This window comes from Manacus vitellinus, unplaced genomic scaffold, assembly GCF_001715985.3.
Source record: "Manacus vitellinus isolate BGI_N305 unplaced genomic scaffold, ASM171598v3 scaffold_51_pilon, whole genome shotgun sequence".
Taxonomy (NCBI): Eukaryota; Metazoa; Chordata; class Aves; order Passeriformes; family Pipridae; genus Manacus; species Manacus vitellinus.
Window position 1 is genome coordinate 2,982,362 of NW_021940620.1, and position 22,833 is coordinate 3,005,194.

The 22,833-nt window shown below is 46.9% G+C and overlaps 1 protein-coding gene across 1 annotated transcript; it reads left to right on the top strand.

Moving 5' to 3' along the window:
* The first annotated feature begins 4,134 nt into the window (after positions 1-4,134).
* Positions 4,135-21,957, top strand: TGFBI (transforming growth factor beta induced). Its single transcript, XM_029962946.1, has 16 exons — positions 4,135-4,400; positions 10,593-10,657; positions 11,675-11,832; positions 12,752-12,916; positions 13,598-13,744; positions 14,457-14,598; positions 15,164-15,376; positions 15,515-15,652; positions 15,897-16,042; positions 16,207-16,343; positions 16,869-16,999; positions 18,847-18,971; positions 19,859-19,961; positions 20,147-20,226; positions 21,017-21,041; positions 21,202-21,957. Exons 1-16 carry the CDS (start codon positions 4,135-4,137, stop codon positions 21,255-21,257), a joined length of 2,097 nt encoding a protein of 698 aa, XP_029818806.1. The 3' UTR covers positions 21,258-21,957.
* The last annotated feature ends 876 nt before the right edge of the window (positions 21,958-22,833 follow it).

Genomic DNA, 22,833 nt, shown 5'->3' on the forward strand with positions numbered 1-22,833 from the left:
TGTCTCCAAAGAAAACATGGCTCAGCTGTGGATGTGGGATAGCTTTGCTGCTCTCAGCACTGGAAGGCAAAGCTCTCCAGCCACGGATTCCTTCAGCTCTAAAGCAAATGAGAAACTAATCTCATGTAACCCAAGTGTGCAGCTGGATTTGGCAGAGACAAACTCACCCACTTATCTCCAGAAGGAGGTGTAACCACTGGCATCTGGCAGCATTTTATGATTTCACTTGAGGAGATGGGGTAACCTCTTCTGCTTCCTTTTCTCTGCTTTTACCCAAGTGTCTGATCCAGTGATGCCTCGCTGAGAGAAAAGCACACAGAGCATTAACCTGCCTGTTAACCTATGAGATAATCTTTCCATTACCCACGGAATTTGCTCACTACTCTTTGCTTTGCATCACCTCCACAATGGGTGTTATTGTCTTCTCTCCTCCTAGTCATTCTTGAGCCTGGGCCCTACTTTTTCCTTTAGCAGTGCTGGTGCAGAACAAAAGACATGTGCCTTGACTCAGATTTTCCGGAGGACCCCGGGACAGCTCTGATTACACAAGTTTGCCGGTGATGGCTCCCACTGGACGTGGTGAGCCTGGCGTATGGAAGCAATCAGGAATCATTTGGGCTATAAAGGACATGATGCATTCTGCTGCAGCACTCAAATCCCTGCACCAGGGGCCTGATGCTCAGTGCCTCAGCACCCATCACAGTAGGTGGGCACAGCTAATGCTGTCCAGCAGGAACCCTCAAAACCAGCCTGGTATGTAGGACTGAGCTGGTGCATGAGAGGTTTTGAGAACACCACACGCCTTTAAATCCCATAAAAATCAGGATTTGGCATGTTTGTCAGCATAACTGGGGGGATCCAGCCTTTGCTGGAGATCTGCAGTCAGCAGCTCATGCTGTGGTCCTCCAGCTCATGCTTGGTTCCTCCTGTGGGCAGAGGGATCTGCTCCATCAGCCCTGGGGAGGTGCTGGAGCTGGAGGAGCGTGGTCATTTCTCTCCTCCTCCTAGCAGGTTTTTCCCACCTGTGAGAACAGCAGTCCTGGGGTAGGAGACACTTGGCCCATCTCACCTACTTCCCATTGGACCTGCCTGTTGTCCTCCCTGCTTGCTCAGAGGGTCGGTGGTGCCACAGGTTGTAGGTGTGCAGCAGGTGTAAATACCTGGCTCTAGGAAGATTGTTTTGGCTGCTTTGCTTTCTTTTCTTTCCCTTCTCTGAGCACTGTTTCAAACAGGTAGTGGGGAGGGAGGTCAATGAGAAACCAGGTATTGCTGAGAATCAAAGCTCCACAGGGGTGGAGTGCTGGAAATTTCAGCTCATGCACCAGAAGACGACTCCTACCTCTTTATCTGCCTTTTTTTTTTCTTTTTTTCCCTTTGTTTTTCTCCTCTTTGCTGAAGTGTTGGCTCACACAGCCAAGGAGAAATTAGAGGATTTATGTACAGGTTTTATCATTGCTGATGACGTGAGACAAGACAGTTGGCAAGAAGTCTGACACTGCTTTGATTTTAATGAGCACTGAAACAAGATCGTTTTGGTAATTAGGTAATTTTCCACTGCTGGGGATTCCAAACTCAAAGAAACAGCTTATTTAGAGCATATTCTCATCGTTATGCCTGTGTGTTTTATATTTTTCTACCTCCCTTATGCACTGGGCTTATTCTTCCAGAATTGGGCTTGCAATGGAACACGTCCCCACACACTTTTTTGTCTTGAGAATGAAAAGACAACTTATACATTTTGGATTTGGATTATTTTTTGAGGAATAACCCGTTCATAATTTCCCTTTTTTTTTTTCCTTTAAAATTAACTCTCTTTTTCATGTCCAATGTACTTTTCTCATTTTAGGAAAAAAAAAATTACTCTCTGGCACTTCTTTTACAAAAACAAACCATATGGGCTTTATTACAGGAAATTATTACGAATGGATCTTTATTCACTAATGTATGCCTAAGCTTATTTTTATTACCTCTAAGAATGCACTTAAAATTTAATTTCAGCTCCCAAGAATGCAACAGCAGTGAAACAATGACTGAAAAAAGCCAGGGAGCTTGCTTCTGCAGGCAGACACTGATAGACAGTTCAGAAATGCAAAGTTTCAAAACCAGAGGCTGAAAAACCGTAGCTTTGACTTGCAGTTACTCAAGGAGGAGGTCAGGAAATGGTGGTCAGAGTGGGTGACAAATGCTCTCTGTGTGAGGGCAGTGCTGATTAACCCACACCCTTGGCTTCCGCTGTGTCCCGGTGTGTAGTGGTTTGTAGCCACTGAGCAGACACCAGAAACTGGGATGGACTGGGCAATTCCAACGGCTTTTGTGCAGAACTCACTGCGTGGGGCAGTGGCTGGGGGGTGTTCAGGAGAAATCCTCCTCCCTGGGCAGCAGAGTGTGGCTCTGACCCAGCTGGAGAAGGATAGATAAGAGCAGCCTTCCTCCCATATGGATGTAGGGTCAGGCAGCACTGGGGTGCAGAGTAACCTTCAGCCACAGCCATGCTGCTCCTCCCTGGGGGCTGGAGGTGGCAGCAGCACCAGCTGGAGGGTGCCCTGNGTGGAAGTTGCTGAGCCTGGGCCAGTTTGCACCAGCTGAAAGTTTGGCTTTGTGATTTCTAACTTTTTTTTTTTTTTCTCAGGAGATTCTTGCTCCTTGTCCCCTGCTTTATATAGAGAAAGGGGATGAAATGCTTTCGTGTGGAAACAAACTCCCTTTGCTGGGTATGGCAGTAACGAGGGCAACGATGAGCTGAGTCCCCGCAGGTCCCACAGGCCCTGTCTGTGCCCTCGGGGTGGGATGAAGGTGCCAGGGCTGTGTGGGGTCAGCTCTGCCCCCGCGGCAGCTGCACCAACAAAGGCTCATTGAAGGCAGGCCAGGCTCCCGCAGGGGCTGGCACTGGAGTCAGCCAGCACAGGGGAGACCCTCAGGTTAATTCATGTTAATGATGGGCAGGCTGGCCCGGGCTGGGATGCCAGGGAAAAGCAAGCCTGGCTGCTGGAGGACTTGGTGCTTGGGCTGCAAACTCTGCTTTTGTTAGTTTTGGGGGGCAAGGGGCAGCGCCTCGGTCAGACTCAGCGTGAGACAGGCTGCTGTCTGTTCTCCTGAGCACATCAACAAGACCTTCACAAGAGCATCTCCAGGCCCCATCCTGTGTTTCATTTGTGCAAGTGAAAACTCTGCCTTGGGTGGCACAGAGCACCTCTGATGGGCTGAAGGGATGATTTATGTGTTTCGCTTAATCATTTGTTTTCCTTTTGTCTGCTTGGCAGCCAGTGCTGCACATACTTTTGGTGCTGCTGCTCCAACTGGGACATGATGTTGGTGGGAACATGGTAGGGAATCCAGCCTTAGTTGGGCTGAGCATCCTCAGCTTTCTTGGGTGTTTGCTACACCTCTGCTCAAGCCCAAAGAGAGTCGATGGCCTTGCAACCCAGATCCATAAATCACATCTTACACTCTGATGTGTGTTGCCCAGTGGCCAGGGCTGCTGGCCACAAACCACAGAGATGGTGAGCCAGGCAGAGCAGGGAAATGCTGTGCTGGCCAAACCAGCAGCAAGTAAACTCCCAGCTCCTGCTTGACCACATGTTTGCAGTGATACCACTTCTTAGAAAGCTGAAAGGCTGCTGTCAGCTCTCAGCAGGGTTAGTCACACGTGGAACACCAACCATCAACTTTTCTGGGTCAGTGGGAGCTCTGGGGACCTCCTGGGCTGATACAGCCACTCTTGAGCTGTGCTGTCTTACCTGATGTGTCGAAACAGGGCAGGGCACTGCTCATTGTCCCCTCATTCAGCTCAGCATCCTTGGCCAGAATCTGCTGAGTCTATCATACAGCAAAAGTACCCATCCTGGTTCTGGTGCAAGTCTGTAGGCTGGTAAATATCTGTGCTTTCTTATATCCTAAACACTAAAGTAGTGGTTTCTTTTGGAAGGATTTGAGTTATTGCAAAACTTGCTCAGGTTTTAGCTGGGATCCCAAATTGTAAGTAGCTGTTCAGCACAGAAACACTTTAAATTTACTTTATTTCTATTTTAGTGAGAGATGGAACATGGGGAAAAAAAGTCAAGAATTTGCACTTATTGAAGAAAAAGATGCTGTGACAGAGTGAGGGGAGATCTCTTTTCCTGCTTCCTCCACCTCATGATAGTCACTATATGCTCAGATCGAATTGACTTGCAGCTCTCAAAGTTTCCTGCCCTGCAAAGCCTTTTTGGGCACTGTCAGGTGGGGGGTGGCTCCGTGCTGGGGGTCAGCACTGAGAGGAGGGAGGCTCACGGGACCCTGTTGTGCTCTGCCCTCCCCCACAGCCCCAACGTGTGTGCGGTGCAGAAGCTGATCGGCACCAACAGGAAATACTTCACCAACTGCAAGCAGTGGTACCAGAGGAAGATCTGCGGGAAGTCAACGTAAGTACCCGGGTACCAAGCCAGGATCTCCCCAGAGATGCCCCCGTGGAGGTGGGTGCTGGGTGGGGGAAGCAGCTGGTGTGGATGTCACAGCCCACGGGGTGGGTTTCACGTCTTTCACGAGCTTTTTACTCCCTAAGAAATATTTATGTTTTTCTCCAATGGATCCTAAAATGCTTTGATGTTAAGAGTGGAAAGTACCATGTAAATACAAATGCTGATGGTTTGTTCTAATTGCATTTCTATATATATTTCTATAGCTCTCAGGGCTGTAATGAAGTGTGTACCAGATGTTTTCTAGTGCTTAGCCCTGTCCCTCTCCATGCTAGGCTCAGTGCTCCCTGGATTTAAGAAATAAAAAATGAGGAAAAAAAGACAACCCAGAGCTGATGGATATTGGAGGGAGCGTAAAATTCATCTCCATCTGTTTGCTTTGGAAGGGAAAACAGAAATAAGGGGAAAGAAGCGTCAGCTTTAGCCAGCACTCTCTGATGACTCCACCAGGAAAGTTAATCAGACTTGCAGGCCAATTCCACGTCTAAAATTGCAAACAATAATATTCAAGTAGCTGTTGCATAAAGTATCTGTGTAAGCAGCCTCGGGACATTCTTTTGAAAGATGCAGTCAGCAGATAATTAAGCCTATGCATGCTTGACTGTCTGCCAGGCTGGAGAACAGGAGCTGAGAGTCTTTTTCCTTGCTGTAGTCTAAACTGAGCTTTCAGGAGCGTTTGCTGGCCCCACACTCCAGCAGGGACCACCACAATACCCAGGGCTGGTGCAGAGATGCCCTGAGCAGTCCTGGCCTTGGGGATCAGAGCTGTGGGCCAGGTCTGGTCCTGGATCTGCAGAGTCAAGAGCAGACAGCAGAAAATCATCTCATGTGTTTCTGTTGTGGTCCACTGTAAATTGCAATTAGATCTATAGGAACCTGTTATTCTTTACTGCAGAATTTGGTTACCATCATCAGTTTAGCTGTGATGCCTGGCCATTGGGATTCATTTCAGGTGCCTGCAAACCAGATCTTGTCACTGTTCAGAGCTTTTGGCCTTTCACTGTACTTGCCATGAATTTGTCCCAAGAAGGAAAGTTCTGTACTTCAGGAGGATGTATTGCTGGATGTACCATGTATCATGGTTTTCCTTATGCCCAATTTTCTTTACAGCAGAAAAAAAAAGAACAAAAAAGAGAGGCAATATTGTAAAATTCCCCTCCCCTTGATTCTACAAACTCAACAAAGCTGGGAAGGCTTAGCTTGAGTGCTTAGAGTTCAGGTTGTCATCTTGGCTGAATAATGGTGCTTTTTTTGACAGAAAATGGACAAGATTATGGCATGGCAATGTGGTATCATCACTGCCTCTTCTGATAACAGAGTAGCCTAGCATGTCTCCAAAGAAAACATGGCTCAGCTGTGGATGTGGGATAGCTTTGCTGCTCTCAGCACTGGAAGGCAAAGCTCTCCAGCCACGGATTCCTTCAGCTCTAAAGCAAATGAGAAACTAATCTCATGTAACCCAAGTGTGCAGCTGGATTTGGCAGAGACAAACTCACCCACTTATCTCCAGAAGGAGGTGTAACCACTGGCATCTGGCAGCATTTTATGATTTCACTTGAGGAGATGGGGTAACCTCTTCTGCTTCCTTTTCTCTGCTTTTACCCAAGTGTCTGATCCAGTGATGCCTCGCTGAGAGAAAAGCACACAGAGCATTAACCTGCCTGTTAACCTATGAGATAATCTTTCCATTACCCACGGAATTTGCTCACTACTCTTTGCTTTGCATCACCTCCACAATGGGTGTTATTGTCTTCTCTCCTCCTAGTCATTCTTGAGCCTGGGCCCTACTTTTTCCTTTAGCAGTGCTGGTGCAGAACAAAAGACATGTGCCTTGACTCAGATTTTCCGGAGGACCCCGGGACAGCTCTGATTACACAAGTTTGCCGGTGATGGCTCCCACTGGACGTGGTGAGCCTGGCGTATGGAAGCAATCAGGAATCATTTGGGCTATAAAGGACATGATGCATTCTGCTGCAGCACTCAAATCCCTGCACCAGGGGCCTGATGCTCAGTGCCTCAGCACCCATCACAGTAGGTGGGCACAGCTAATGCTGTCCAGCAGGAACCCTCAAAACCAGCCTGGTATGTAGGACTGAGCTGGTGCATGAGAGGTTTTGAGAACACCACATGCCTTTAAATCCCATAAAAATCAGGATTTGGCATGTTTGTCAGCATAACTGGGGGGATCCAGCCTTTGCTGGAGATCTGCAGTCAGCAGCTCATGCTGTGGTCCTCCAGCTCATGCTTGGTTCCTCCTGTGGGCAGAGGGATCTGCTCCATCAGCCCTGGGGAGGTGCTGGAGCTGGAGGAGCGTGGTCATTTCTCTCCTCCTCCTAGCAGGTTTTTCCCACCTGTGAGAACAGCAGTCCTGGGGTAGGAGACACTTGGCCCATCTCACCTACTTCCCATTGGACCTGCCTGTTGTCCTCCCTGCTTGCTCAGAGGGTCGGTGGTGCCACAGGTTGTAGGTGTGCAGCAGGTGCAATTACCTGGCTCTAGGAAGATTGTTTTGGCTGCTTTGCTTTCTTTTCTTTCCCTTCTCTGAGCACTGTTTCAAACAGGTAGTGGGGAGGGAGGTCAATGAGAAACCAGGTATTGCTGAGAATCAAAGCTCCACAGGGGTGGAGTGCTGGAAATTTCAGCTCATGCACCAGAAGACGACTCCTACCTCTTTATCTGCCTTTTTTTTTTCTTTTTTTCCCTTTGTTTTTCTCCTCTTTGCTGAAGTGTTGGCTCACACAGCCAAGGAGAAATTAGAGGATTTATGTACAGGTTTTATCATTGCTGATGACGTGAGACAAGACAGTTGGCAAGAAGTCTGACACTGCTTTGATTTTAATGAGCACTGAAACAAGATCGTTTTGGTAATTAGGTAATTTTCCACTGCTGGGGATTCCAAACTCAAAGAAACAGTTTATTTAGAGCATATTCTCATCGTTATACCTGTGTGTTTTATATTTTTCTACCTCCCTTATGCACTGGGCTTATTCTTCCAGAACTGGGCTTGCAATGGAACACGTCCCCACACACTTTTTTGTCTTGAGAATGAAAAGACAACTTATACATTTTGGATTTGGATTATTTTTTGAGGAATAACCCGTTCATAATTTCCCTTTTTTTTTTTTCCTTTAAAATTAACTTTCTTTTTCATGTCCAATGTACTTTTCTCATTTTAGGAAAAAAAAAATTACTCTCTGGCACTTCTTTTACAAAAACAAACCATATGAGCTTTATTACAGGAAATTATTACGAATGGATCTTTATTCACTAATGTATGCCTAAGCTTATTTTTATTACCTCAAAGAATGCACTTAAAATTTAATTTCAGCTCCCAAGAATGCAACAGCAGTGAAACAACGACTGATAAAAGCCAGGGAGCTTGCTTCTGCAGGCAGACACTGATAGACAGTTCAGAAATGCAATGTTTCAAAACCAGAGGCTGAAAAACCGTAGCTTTGACTTGCAGTTACTCAAGGAGGAGGTCAGGAAATGGTGGTCAGAGTGGGTGACAAATGCTCTTTGTGTGAGGGCAGTGCTGATTAACCCACACCCTTGGCATCCGCTGTGTCCCGGTGTAGTGGTTTGTAGCCACTGAGCAGACACCAGAAACTGGGATGGACTGGGCAATTCCAAAGGCTTTTGTGCAGAACTCACTGCGTGGGGCAGTGGCTGGGGGGTGTTCAGGAGAAATCCTCCTCCCTGGGCAGCAGAGTGTGGCTCTGCCCCAGCTGGAGAAGGATAGATAAGAGCAGCCTTCCTCCCATATGGATGTAGGGTCAGGCAGCACTGGGGTGCAGAGTAACCTTCAGCCACAGCCGTGCTGCTCCTCCCTGGGGGCTGGAGGTGGCAGCAGCACCAGCTGGAGGGTGCCCTGTGCCCACCCCAGCAATGCCTTTGGGTGGGCTGGGTGGTCCTGTGCTTCCACCGAGTCCACCAGCCACGGGAGGCCAAATACCTGGAGCTGAAGCCGTGTTTCACAACCCTCATCTCTGGCTCCTTGTGGGTGCCATCCCTTGCCTGAGCACCTCCGTGGTCACCTGGCCCTTTGCAGCAGCTTTCTGGTGCTGGGGATGGTGGCAGGACATGCTGGAGGAGACACTGAGGGTCCCCTTCAGTGGGCACGTGAAGGGGGGACATGAAGGAGTCCCTGTGTGAGTGGAGCTGGCCCTGCTACTGCCTTGGTGCTTCTGGCCATCAGTTCCCTCCATTCTGGAGATGCCACAAACCCACTGAGAAGCAGTCATAGGATCACAGAAGGCTTTGGGCAGGAAGGGACCTGACACACCATCCCCCTGCCACGGACAAGGATACTTTCCACTAGACCAGCTCCCTCCACCCCCTCCCAGTGCCCTCCCCTCCTGGCAGGAGCCTGGAGCAGCCCTGAGCTGGTGTGCCACAGGCTGTGAGCATCAACATCCTGCCCCTTCAGTGCAGCTCATTAATCTCCAATTGGTCTATAAATAAGGCTTTTAAAACGTATGTCAGCACTTGGGAATTATTTATGCTGAACTTTGGAGTGATTTCTCTTTAATCAGCTCTTCATCTTTGATTACAGGTCTGAACCAAGGGAACTGTCTAGACTGGATTTGGTTTCTAGGGTGAAATAAAGAAAAATTGGAGGTAGAGGAGGGAAGTGGTTGGGGGGAGAAAGTGTGTGTTTCCAATGAACACGAGACAGGGGGGCTGGGGAAAGCAGAGCAGCAGGGTGTTAAGATCTCCAGTAGTCAAAGGAAGGGATTGCTTTAGGCAAGCTCTTTCCCACATGGAATATATAATGTCTAGACAATCAGTCTGGGTTTGCTTTGTAATTCTCTTAGGGAACCATGACACAGAATTTATTTGCTTCTGTCACAGCAAAGCAGGTATTTGTTTCACTTTCTGGCTCTTAATTACCCTGAAGAATTCCCTCTTAAACCCCAGGCATTTCCACTGTTTGTTAACAGTGTTAAAATGATGACAAATATCTGAAGCTGGAGGATTTTCCCTTCTCTTTGAGCGGGTGTGCTGAGCCTGGGCCATACAGCATCCTGCTTGCCTCAAATCCAAGCGGGAGCAGAGAGGAAATGCTTGCCTTTGGGAGGAACACCTATTCCCTCACTCTCTCAGCCCATCAATCAGGTGGCCTTGCTCCTTTCACACCGAGCATGGAGCAATGGGTGAAGGAACCCCCTGTGAGAAATAAACTGGCAAATTCTGGATTGATTTTTTTTTTTCCTTTTCTTTTTTTTCTTTTCCCTGTTAATATCAAGCCATATTCCCTCCAGTGACCAGCTCTGAGAGTCAGATGACTTCTGTTTCCCGTTAAGCTGCAGATGATGGATGCAGTTTTCAGGCAGCTCTTCCTTATTCGGGGTCTGCAAATTTGTGGGACAGCCTTGAGTCCCCAGGAGGGTGTCTGTGACCCCTTTGGTTTTACTGGGGGAAAGAGTTTAATCAGGACAGCAGTTTGGTGGCAGCCAGAAGGAACTGCTGCCCTGAGGGCACTCACGTGGCTGTAGCTGTGCTGTGGCACTGCCCGAGGTGCCCATGGATGCACTTGGATGCCACCACTGGTGAAGTTTCTCCCTGCAGGGCTTTTCCCAAGTCCTTGTGCCAAGTGTACGCATCCAATACCAGGGTTGTCCTTTCCCTCCAGGTCTGTCCTGTGGATTTTGCCATAAGTAAGCAAATAATTTCTGGTGGTGGACAAGAACAGGGTGAAATGAGGGGGAAAGGCTTGGTTTGGTCAAGCAGTCACATTGGAGTTGCCCTAAGAGTGATGAGATGTGACAGCAGCAGTGAGCCGAGGAGATCCCCAAATCCCATGGGAAACGTGCCCAGATGAACCAGCACTGGCAGCCTTGCACAGGTTATCTCCTGGCAATGTGGAGTCACTTCCCATCCACTGTTTGTACAAAGTCTCCTGGAAAGTGTGGTTTTGAAAAGAAATTTTGTCTGCTTTTGTTCTGTGGAGGAACTGGCAACACGCAGCCCTGAAGGAGATAAAAACTGTGGTTTGTCTTTGGTTCAAGTCTGTATTTCTAATGAAGAGTCTGCTTGGAAACAGCCCCAGACATGGCTGGACCCAGAACTGCAGCAAATAGAGAAAAAGCAGTGAGACACTGTTGGTTAATCTGCAGTATCCCTCTCTTATTCCAGAGTCATCAGTTACGAGTGCTGTCCTGGATATGAAAAAGTTCCTGGAGAAAAAGGCTGCCCAGCTGGTAAAAATATGTTTGACATTTTTTAGACTCCTTAAAATTACACAGCTGCCTAGTAAAGGGAAATATTAGAAAATTGCTCGAAGAGGATTTGATTTTTGCAATTTGTGCACAATATTGCCGTGAACAAACCCAAAATGGACCCAGCAGAGCACCGGCCCAGGGCCAGATCAGCTCCAAAGCTTGCTAAATGTTCCAGACAACTCAGAACCTTGGATATAATTAAACTTAATCAAGCATGGGAGGGCCATAGGGAACTACTTATTCCAACAAGTGATATAGCTGTGTTGGAAATGCAGTGCAGAGGAATGACAGAGTAACAGACAGCCCTGCCAATCTCTGCTCATTTTTAGTTTTTATTTTCATAGAATTTTACACTGGTTTGGTTTGGAAAGAGGCCTTAAAGATAATCTAGTTCCAACCCCCAGCCATGGGCAGGGACACCTTCCACTAGACCAGGTTGCTCCAAGCCCCATCCAACCTGGCCTTGGACATTTTGGCAAGCATGGGGTTGGTAAAATTGCATTTAGGAGAAAATTAAGTTCAGCCACTGGTGGGAGTTGGGAGGGAGTTAACTGGGTTTATTGAAGAAAGCCATGCTCTGGTTTTGCTTTCTGAACACTTCCTTCCCCAAAAGCTGGATGCTGCCCAGTTAACCACATGGGCTGGTGCAGATGGGTCAGTGGAGACTGGGACCAGCAGTGTCCAACAGCAAATCCCAAAAGCCTGAGTGCAAACAAGGATTGGGTGAAAGCAATTAATATCTTTGTTTGCCTCAAATCCCATCTGTATAAATGCAGGGTAAGTCCATTCAAACCTGCAGAGATGCAGTCAGTCCTGGATTACCCTGCTGGAAGGGAGGGTGAAGCTGCCAGGCTGTGATTATTTATCATCTAATTGATGAGCAGATCCCAGTCCCCGATGTGCTTCACTTCCCCGAGCATTCTCCCCTGCAGCTCTCCTCGAATTCAGCCAGGGGGAGGAATGATGTATTGGGAACTTAACTTTCTCTTCTTTCAGCACTGCCTCTTTCCAACATCTACGAGACCCTGGGGGTGGTTGGTTCTGCCACCACACAGCTCTACTCCGACCGCTCCAACCTGAGGCCAGAAATCGAAGGGCCGGGAAGTTTTACAATTTTTGCTCCCAGTAATGAGGCCTGGGCATCACTGTCTGCTGTAAGATGTAATTCCTCTGCTTTCCCCTCTTTCCCCTGGCTTTCTGTAATGGGGACCCAGCTCTGTAGGGGTCTGGATCCAGCCCCATCTGGCAGAATAGGCACAGTCCTGATAGAGGAGGGGCTCTGCATTTCCAAGATGGGTATCACTGTACTGGTCCAGAAGCTCCAGAGATTTGCTTTTGAAGGATTCCAACACTGGAGAGATGTGGATGCCACGGAAGGCTTTCCATCCCTTTCAGTGTTTCATTTTGACCATTACTTTGCCACTCTGGTCATTCTCAGTCTGTTCAAAAAGCCAGTCCCAATTAGAGCCTCAGCGACTCCCACATCAGTGTGTCCCATCCTCAATTACATATTTCCTTTATATTCATTCTGATTTTCTCACTCTGTGTCTTGTGATATTTCCAGTCCTGAAATGGTCACTGCTGTCCTGCTGGTGCTCCCATCCCAGTGGAGCATCCCTGTGAGCAAGGGAGTCACAACTGTACAACCCCCTCTTTACAGCTACATCCCGAGGAGGGAACATTTTATTTGGCTCTCCCCACTGCTAAGCCCTTGCCCCAAACCTTCACCAGCAGAGCCCCTTGCAGGGATGATGCTGCTGGGAAAGGTCTTTTTGTGTATTTGCCCTTGGCCCTGTTGCTTTACAGTGCAAAGATCCCACACTGGAGCTGCCATCATCCCTTTGTCTGCCGAGGATGGAGGGTGCCAGAGCTGTTAGCTGCACTTTTAAGGCAAAAGATAAAGATTTTTGAGAGCTGAGCTCTTAATTTGCACAGATGGTGTAAGGCTGAATGCATCACTTAGTATTCATACACACCCCCCCACATACACTTTGGAAGCACCCTAGGTGCAGCCAGACCTCCTGGCCCTCTCTAAGCACTCAGGACTGAAAAGTTTATTTTCCTGATTTTCAGGAAACTCTGGATTCCTTGGTCAGTAACGTCAACATCGAGCTGCTCAACGCCCTGCGCTACCACATGGTGGACAAACGGGTCCTCACGGATGACCTGAAACACGGGACAACACTCAACTCCATGTACCAGAACCTGCCCATCCAGATTCACCACTATCCCAACGGGGTGAGGCATTCACAGGGTCACAGCGTGGGTCGGCCTGGGAGGGACCACAGGGGGACCATTTGCTCCAGCAGGGTCATCCCAGAGCACACGGCACAGGGCTGTGTCCTTGTGGTTCTGGAATATCCCCAGTGAGGGAGACCCCACACCCTCTCTGGGCAACCTGTTCAGTGCTCGGTCACTGCACAGCAAAGAAGTTCTTGCTTGTGTCAAACCTGTTCACAGCAGGCTTGTTTCTTGGCTGCCTTGCAGCTCCTACATCGTCCTTGGGCCTCCAGGGCTCTGTAATGCTTAGATTGACAACTACTGACTGAAGATACATATTTTGAAGGAGTTTGAAAAGAATGTTTATAGTTTCCTCGATGCTGTTGCAGGGCAGTTGTCCACATTGCTGTCTAACTGCTTGCCCAAGTCTTGGTTCTTGCATATTTTCTTAGTCTTGATGAATGAGGGTTGACAAAACCACTCATGATTTTCAGAGCTCTTTAAACATGAAATGTTTCAGACATTCTTGATAGAACATTCCTGCTCTTTCTGTGTTTTCTCAGGAAACCACATTTCTGCCCTTGCTGATTCAATATTAAAGCACTCGCTGTGTTGGAAACAGAAATAGAAAAGCAGCAGAGGCTGCTTTATCTTCTGCTTTCAGTGCCTGTAACACCCCGTGGCTCTTTCCCTCTGCAGATTGTGACTGTGAACTGTGCCAGGCTGCTCAAAGCTGACCATCACGCCACCAACGGGGTGGTTCACGTCATCGACAAGGTCATCGCTACCACCACAAACACCATCCAGCAGATCATTGAGACTGAGGACAGCCTGGAAACCCTCCGGGTGAGTCAACCCACGGCTGCTCCAGGGCTCCTGAGAGATGCTCAGTCATCCCACTCCTGGTGAATCGTCCTGAAGAGCTTTGCCTGTGTCCAGAGGCTGTGGCCCCACAGCTGCTGGTGAAATCCTTGTACCAATGTTGCTCATTTTGCTTTAGGAAGAGAAGTGTTTGATATCAGGGCAAGTAGGATTTCATGGGAATAATTGTCACCCTGCTATGGCTGTTCAGAAAAGAGATGTAGACTGAGTGTGTCTCCTCATTCTTGTATGGGAGTCTTGGCCTTAGGAGACATTAACTGTCCCAACTTGATGTGTACCAATTTATCTGCCTTGGTATTTGCCAAGTTAAGGAATAACTCAAAATGTACAGGGGATTTGCAGTTAGCCAGCTGTGGGTTCTGATCTGAAATATTCCCTGGAATTACAGTGACCCTTTCCAGGCATATCAGGGTATTTGAACTAGCTCTCAGTCTTGCCAAAAAAAAAAAAAAAAGGGCTCTTGTAATCAAATTTCTGGAACACAAGAGAACCATGGGTCAGGGTCAAATTTATAAAGAGACCAAAGTGCTGAAAGAAGCTATTCAGGATTTTTTGTGGGTCCTCTGAAATTTTGAAGTACTCAATAAGTCTGGCCCTTAGTACGTGCCTGGACAAAGCCTCTGACCTTTGTGCTCTGTCTGAATGTGTTTTACCCTCTCTCCTTGTTTCTCCCAAGGCTGCTGTGGCTGCATCCGACCTCAACAGCCTGCTGGAAAGCGAAGGCCAGTACACACTCTTGGCTCCAACCAATGAAGCCTTTGAGAAGATCCCACGAGAAACACTGAACAGGATCCTGGGGGACCCAGAAGCCCTGAGGGGTGAGTGCTTGTCTGCTGAGTGCATTGAGAGGCTGAAGAGTGGTCTTGAGTTCTTCTAAATTCCTTCTCAAGGACCTCTGAACAGCTCCTTGATACACTGACAACAGCTGCAGTAAACAGATGTGACAGATTCCACCTTTTTTAACTGGGCAGCCCAGACCTCTCTGGTTGTAGACGTGGCAGAGAGAGTGGCAGCCAGATATGGAGGAGGGAGATGAAGCAGTCCCTTTTCTGAGTTTTCTTTTAGCACTCCTCTGTGATGGTGATTTCTATTGACACAGCAAGATGCAAGGAAAGTAGTGTCTAATTAGTGTAACTTCCTGTGACAAATGAGTCAAATATCAACATGAAGCCTTTTGAAGCTGGCAAAGGTGTTTAAAAATGACTCTTTTTAGACACTTTACTTCACAGGCTGCTGAACAAAAATGTCACATTTTAAAGTGACTGCATTTTATGGAGTGGAGCCCCGTGCAGTACACCCTGGCCACTGAACAGGATCCCTAAAAGCTGCAGTGCTTTCACAGCTGATTTTTGCAGTTCACTGAGACATTTTCCTCTCCCATAGACCTGCTGAACCATCACATCCTGAAGTCAGCCATGTGTGCTGAGGCCATCATCGCTGGCCTGACCATGGAGACTCTGGAAGGAACCACCTTGGACGTGGGCTGCAGTGGGGAAGAGCTGACCCTCAACGGGAAGCCCATCATTGCCAACAAGGACATCCTGGCCACCAACGGCGTCGTGCATTTCGTCAACGAGCTGCTGATCCCAGACTCAGGTACTGGGGCCTCTCTGCATCCCCATCTCTGCTGCCTTTCTTCTGTCTGTTCTGCCAAGGAAATGCTGGGTTTAGAGGGAACAGCAATGGGTGGATTGCCCTTAATGTAAGGTTACTATGTGTTGCTTTTCTTTTCAGCTAAGACTCTGTTTGAGTTGGCACAAGAATCTGAAGTTTCCAAGTCGACAGAGTTTTTCAGACAAGCTGGTCTCAGTTCTCATCTAACTGGCAGTGAGCGAGTGACCCTCCTTGCCCCAGTGAACGATGTGTTCAAAGGTAAGCCAGGGATTAAATCCCTTTCTTCCAAGTGCTTGGGCCACAGACCTCCTTCAAACAGTCTTCAGCCAAGTTTCAGTGCACAAATACTCAAATCCTCTCTCAAATGCCACAGCCACAGGCAGTGGCATCTAGCTTTACAGTTTAAAACTGGTGTGGGTAATACTCTGTATTTGAATGGTTTTTAGTGTCTCAATAGTAACATTAAGTGAATCACTGGTTCTTCCCACACTTTTTGCTGCAGATGGACTCCCAGTTATTGACAGCAACATGAGAAACCTGCTTCTGAACCACATTGTTAAAGACCAGCTCTCCTCTAAGTATCTGTATCATGGGCAGAAGCTGCAGACTCTGGGGGACAAGGAGCTCAGAGTGTTTGTGTACCGCAATGTGAGTCCTTCCAGTGTGTGCTCTGTGTGCCTGAGGGATGAGGGGGGTTCTGATCTCACAGCTGTCACATACACAGTGCAAATGAACATCATGGAAAGTACAAAAATCCCTCTTTGGAAGCAAATGCTAATAAAGTGGGTTTTTTTCTGTCATTGTGTCTGCAGAACCTTTGCATTGAAAACGCCTGCATTGCTGCCCATGACAAGAGGGGAAGGTTTGGGACTCTGTTCAGTGTGGACAAGATGTTGACTCCACCAACCGGCTCAGTGATGGATGTTCTCAAGGCAGACCATCGCTTCAGGTGACCTTTCTGCTCTTCCCAAGTGCTAGTTAGGAGAAGAAGAGCTGCCAGAACAGTTTCTATTTGTTATGGGTTGTAGCCATGATGATACAGATGTTTCTTTATTACAGAAAGAGTATCCAAAACCATGGTCTCCCTAAATTATAGGGAATGAAACTTCAAATAACCCTCAATGAATTGTGAGCCAAGACTGTGTGGTTCCCTTAGCACAGTAAGAAGCTGGCTCTGAATCCATCCCTGCCCATCAGAGCCCCTGTGGCCAGACCTCTCTGTCTCCACACTACCACTTGGTCCCCAAGGAGTCAGCATTCCCAGGTTGCTTTGCCGTTTCTCAGATGTTCTGGTCGGACCTCACAGGCTCATTTCCCAATCTAAACCTAATCAACATTTTGATTAATTGATCTGGATCCCAGCAGGATTTCGTCATTGTAACCCTCCAGCTCTCTCAGAACACGGTGTGCAACTGCTCTAAGAGCACCAAAGGAGTGTTTGCAGTGATGCCTTTGCTGTGTGTTTGTTTTGCAGCACCCTGGTGGCTGCAATCCAGTCTGCAGGGCTGACAGAGAACCTCAACAGGCCGGGGACCTTCACGGTGTTCGCTCCGACCAACGAAGCTTTCCGAGCCCTGCCCCAGGGGGAGCTCAACAAACTCATGGGTGAGCATTCTGAGGGCATTCAGGTGAACTGCTGCTCTCACCTCTTGGTGTGGTATGGGCAGGAATGGCCAGATATCTCTGCTGGATCTCATTCTTTGACCCTGTCTGTTGGAAGGGTGAGCTTCCTGCACAACCAATTTGGAGAAGCAAAAAGCTGAGGATGCACAGAGTGACACTGAATTCCCAAAGTGGGGTTTATACTGCCTGTGTTCTTGGAAGATGTGTTTGTAGTTCGTGCCACAAACTCACTCTGACTTTAATCTGGCTGTGCTGGTGGTGTAAGCAAGATGACTCCCAGGTGTTTCTAAAGGAACCTGTGAGGTCTCTGCTTTTCTCGAGGCTGAGAGAAGTGAGAATTTCTTCTCAACCATGCAGGATCAGGGTGTCTGAAGTAAATTTTGCAAAGAGAAGACAGTGGTCCACGCACAGCCTCAAGTTACACTGTATGACATTTAAGTAGCAAAAGTCTTGTTTCTCCTTTTATTTACACATAGACAAAGCAGGAGGTTCAGTTTGATCCTGGGAAGACAACAAATATTCCAGCCTAGTTCAGATTAAGACCAGTCTCCTGAAAAGCACAGGCATGCAGTCTGGGTGTGTAAAACAGCACAGGAATATTTAATAATGCCCTCCTGGAAAAGCAGCACAATCTTTTATTTTCTTCATGTTCGAAACTGGCTGTGGTTGGAAACAACGTCAGGTATTTAAGAGTAATGTCTTCTGGTCATTAAACCCAACCAAACATTGACATCATAATTTGGGAAGCTTCTGCCCATGGTAGCTGGTTATCCTTTTAAGTGCAGGGATGAGGGACCTGTAATATCAGACTGCACATCCAGTCTAGCACTTAGTAGATAAATATTTCAGAACTGTTTTGCAGCTCTGGTAAATGGCTGCAGGAATGAAGATTCCCAGATGTGGACACTTCAGATGTTCTTTTCTCACGCAAATATTTAGCTTATGCCTCTGATGAAGGAGTGAATCACGCTGGGGAGGACGTGCAGCGTGAGCCGTGGCCACCCTAAAAACCATCACGGAAAAAAGCTGAAATACAAGCTTTGGAAGCATTGAAAGACAAGGGAGCTGAGGGAGCTGCTCTGGTTTTGTACATGGAGCCACCTTTTGCACTAGTGGGGCTTGCCAGGGACACTGCATCCTCTGAAGGAGAAGCAGGACAAGGGCTGCTGGCCCATGTTCCTCTTCTGGAAAAGAGATGGTGAAGGGGAAGCATCTTATCTTCCTCAAATCTGCTTCAAAGCATGACTAGATGAGTAGAGATTCAGTGGAGTGGGGATCAGGGTATCAATCCCTGAGCCAGTAGTGACAATTCTCCTGTACTTTTCCCCTTCCTACCCAGCTGTGAGAATTATTGCCAAGTGACACTGGCCTTGGTGACATTTGCAAATACCAGAGTGCTCCATCTGCTTCCTTATTTCACGTGGCTCTTTGCCCTGCCATCTCAGACTTCCTTGGGAAGTGAAAGCAGGAGCAGGTTCATGCTGTGCACAGTGAGAGAATGAGGGATGAAAACCCAAGAAATAGGAATTTCATGTTCTGGGCAGGTTTGGTAGGTACCGAGGTGGGACACTGGAAGAGCATCCTTTTGGACTTGCTGGGATCCTGACCTGCCCAGGCAGGAATGCCCTCAATGTCCTAAGCAGCTGCAACCTGGGTTTTATTTTGTTTTGGGTTTTTTTTGTGGGGTGATGGTTTGTTTTTTTGGTTTTTTTTTTCAATTTTACATTGTTTCTTTGCACTTTCAGAAAACAATGGTATTTTCCACGTAACTCCATTCCAGCACATGAAATATGGGAAGCGAGTGCTGATGTTGTTTTCTCCCTCCCCAGGTAATGCCAAGGAACTTGCCAACATCCTCAAGTTCCACGTGGCCGACGAGATCCTGGTGAGCGGCGCCGTCAGTGCCCTCGTGAGGCTCAAATCCATGCAGGGAGACAAACTGGAAGTCAGCATGGTGAGTCCCCTGGGATGGGGTTCTGTGCTCAGCAGGGCCATGAGTGTGTCTGTGTGGGAATCTCCCCTAAATGTGCTCACAGTCCCACCAAACAGAGTTTTCCGGGCTGCAGCAGAGGGACTGTTGCCATGTGTTCAATCCAACAAGCTGGGAGAATGAAATGTGGTTTGCTTCAGCTTTCCCCCCAGAAGGCCAATTGTAAATGATTTCCAGGAGCTGTTATAAATGTAACCCTGAGTCATGGGGGAAAAAGCATAAATAAACGAAATGAATAGCTTGTTCAGCTAACACATCTCTTTTTGTGTAACCAAAATGATCTCTGCATGGGCTCCCTTAAAGCAGCAGGATTTATTTAGATATATAATTTCGTTTCACAAACTCTGCGCTGCATTAAGAGATCGCAGGATCCTCTATTGAGGAAAAAGAAAAAAACATTTCAGAAAATAAATTACCATGCATAAGAAAATGCAGGACAAAAATGGAAGGAACAGTGTTTGCAAGTGCATTGAGTTGGCCAAAGTGCATGACAGACTCTTCCCCTGTCCAGTCCTGCTCTGCCCTCCCCTGATCCCATCTCCACAGCCATCCCCCTTGGCACAAGTGGTAGTGCCTGCTGCCACCAGGTTGCTGGTGGATGTGCTCTGCTGCCACGGGACAGCATTCCCAGCCAGAGCACTGAGAGAGCCTGAAGCCTGCCAGCCATTCCAGGGCAGACTGCTCAGCCTGTAATTTGTTTTTATATCCTCCTTAATTGGCAAGAGGAATGAAAAGGGCCTTCAGCCATTCAGTAAAAGAATGAATGCAAAGTGAGGGCTTTTTTAAACGACATCGGAAATGACAAAAAGTTTCTCGTTTTCTTTTTTTTTATCTTTTCTTTCCCTGAACAGAAAAACAACGTGATCCACATCAACAAGGAGCCCGTCGCTGAGAGCGATATCATGGCCACGAACGGGGTGATTTATGCCCTGAACTCTGTCCTACAGCCACAGGGTAGGTGAGAAACATCTGAGCCACCCTGTGACAGCAGAGCTGCTCCGGGAGGGGTGGGGACACGTGGCAATGGCTTGGGTTTGGTGAGGAGGGTTGGGCTGCTGGGGGGTTTCCACCAGCAAATAGGGGAAGGAAGCAGCCTGAGTGCTTTGGGTGCTTCAGTGCTCTCCCTGTTCCACCCTCAGCTTCAAGGCCCCAGGAGAGAGGGGATGAGCCTGCAGACCCTGCACTGGAAATCTTCAAACAGGCGTCTGCGCTATCCAAGGTAAAAACAACTCTCACTGAAATCACACTTGGGTAACAGTGACTGCAAGATAATGTCTCATTCACGTGCTGACTTCCAAAATTGCCTGAAATTGCCATTTCAGGCAATGATCCATCCTCTCTCCTTGCATGATTTAATTATATAAGAAATAATACATTTGTCAACACGAAGCCTCAGTTTGCAGCAGGCAACCTTGGCATGGTGCTATATGTGTCAGCTTCCAGAATGAAGAGTCATTCATCCATAGTGTTTGGTGACTATTGACTATGTCAATAAATATATTGACATAATAGCCAATTATAGTCATAATAGTCATAGCAGTCAATAGTCATAATAGTCAATATATTGACATAATAGTGAATTATAGTCATAATAGTCATAACAGTCAATAGTCATAATAGTCAATATATTGACATAATATATTTAATATATTATATAAATATATAAACAACACATTCAACTATATATTTATATTATTACATTACATTAGTTATAATATAAATGAATATGTAATATATTTTTATAAGTTGAATGTATTTTATATAATAGACTTAATATATAATTATGGGTGTATGTATATATGTATATGTATATTTATGTATATGTATATTTATATATATATACACATATTTTTATATATATACATATATATTTATATACACACATACATATATTTATATATATATACACATATATAATTGACTATAAATAGTCAAATATATTGACATGCTGACTGCTCTTGTGTCTGTCAGAGATCTGTTGTATTTATTATCTGATCTATTCCATGCAGGTTTCTCAGAGGAATCCTCGACTAGGTAAAAAAACAACTTCTCCACCTCGTTTTTAATTTCCATTGTATGTCCCTGTCCCTCAGAGAGGTTTATTCTGTTGTCTTGCCCCAAGCATGGCAGGGAGGGGAGGGGACAGGGAGATGCTTTGTGTCTGTGCCACCCAACCTGCCCCTTCCCTTGGCAGCTCCCGTCTACTCCCGGCTACTGGCGAGGATGAAGGAGAACTCGGGGGGGGTCTGAGCCACGTCGTGAGCACCCACACATCAGGGCCTGCACCCCCCCAGCTCTGGCTGACAGCTGAAGAGAAGGACAGGATCGTTTTCAAGAACCAAATATCGCCCTTAAGTTTATTTTTGTCTCCAGCGAAATGGATAGGAAAAGTGGAAAGCCATATATATATATATGTATATATATTTTAAGACCGTTTTTTTATTTGGTTTTGGCTTCAAAGTTCCCAGACTGAGGAAATGTTTTGGGGTTTTTAATTTCTGGGGGTTTTGTTGGGGGTTTTTGTTTGTTTTGTTTTGTTTTTTTAATAAAAACTATTCACTACTTTGCAATTTTAAACATACCCAGTTTTGGGCTTGTTAAGTACATCCAAGGGCAGGTGCCTTTTTTTTTTTTTTAAACAAGCATGTGCTTCCTTGTTCCCTTGGGTTTTAAAAGTCTTCCATGAAATTCTGAACTGAAGGCTTTTAACAAAAGCCTCTCCATGGACAATGAGAAAATTGCACAGCTATAAACTGTGGTTTGAAACTTTCTCTTTTTTTAAACCTTTTTTTTTTAAGCCTCTGGGTAATAACTGTGCTGCCTTTTGTTCACGAGATTGAAATGAGAGTTCTCCCTGGCTGAAGCCTTCCAGTAAATGGTTCGTTTTTGATAATGGTTGTTTTTTAATAAAAATTAAAAATAAAATCAAAAATATAAATATGAGAAGCGATGACAATGCTTGGTTGGTTTTTTGGTTGGTTTGAGCTGCCTTTTGGCATTGTTTGCCCTCCTGAGCTCGGGGAAGGAGGGGGGTCACGTTTGGCTGGGTCTATGTTAACAGGTTGAATAGTTACTGGGGTGGAATGGCAAAGCATTTCTCCCCTCTGATCCCGGCCTGGCATCATTTTCTGATGGTGCTTTCATGAGCAGTCACTGTGACACAATTCCAGGAGCACAGGGCAGCCACCCTCCCACTGCACATCCCTCCTGCTGCATCCTCAGCCACCTCCCCTGGCAGCTGGAGCTCAGCTCTCCATTCCGTGGTGCCAACAGCACTAACTCACCCAGCAGGGCTTTATATCCACTCCCAGTTAGTCATCACCTCGGTGAAAACCAGGATTATGAGGCAAAAAACAAGAAAGAGAGTATCAGGTGCAGAATACAAAAAACCCCAGATTGTTTTGGCTGCTCTGGTTGAGGAACACCCTGATAGTTTTCCTTCTATTAAAAGCCCAGATTGAAATCCCACATGCTCAGAGCCATCTGCACAACTCAAATGTGTGAAAAATAACCAAGCCCTTCTTTTGTTTCCCTTCTTCATCTTCCCATCTCATTTTCCTTTACTATTTTTCTGGCATGATGTGGTCCTGGTATTTAAGGCTGGGGAGGTGATGGGGAACCCTTGGAGCCCCCTATTCCCAAGGCAGATGAGTCCTATCAGGGGACTGAATTCTGGGGCAGGCTCAGCTTTTTGCCATTAGGGTCATTAAATATTCTTCCTTCAAAAGTCTGAGAGAGAGGTAAAGCTGCCTCACCTCTGGCTCTGTTACAGCACATACAATTGCAAGGGCTTTTTTTTGCTCTGCTTTGGAGTGTTTTTGTTTGT

Bases quoted from the DNA above. Each gene is read 5' to 3' on its own strand.
- TGFBI (XM_029962946.1), top strand. From the start codon at position 4,135: ATGATAGTCACTATATGCTCAGATCGAATTGACTTGCAGCTCTCAAAG. The intron at 15,653-15,896 runs GTAAGCCAGGGA...TTTTTGCTGCAG, and splicing joins AGTGAACGATGTGTTCAAAG to ATGGACTCCCAGTTATTGAC. The intron at 17,000-18,846 runs GTGAGCATTCTG...CTCCCTCCCCAG, and splicing joins GGAGCTCAACAAACTCATGG to GTAATGCCAAGGAACTTGCC.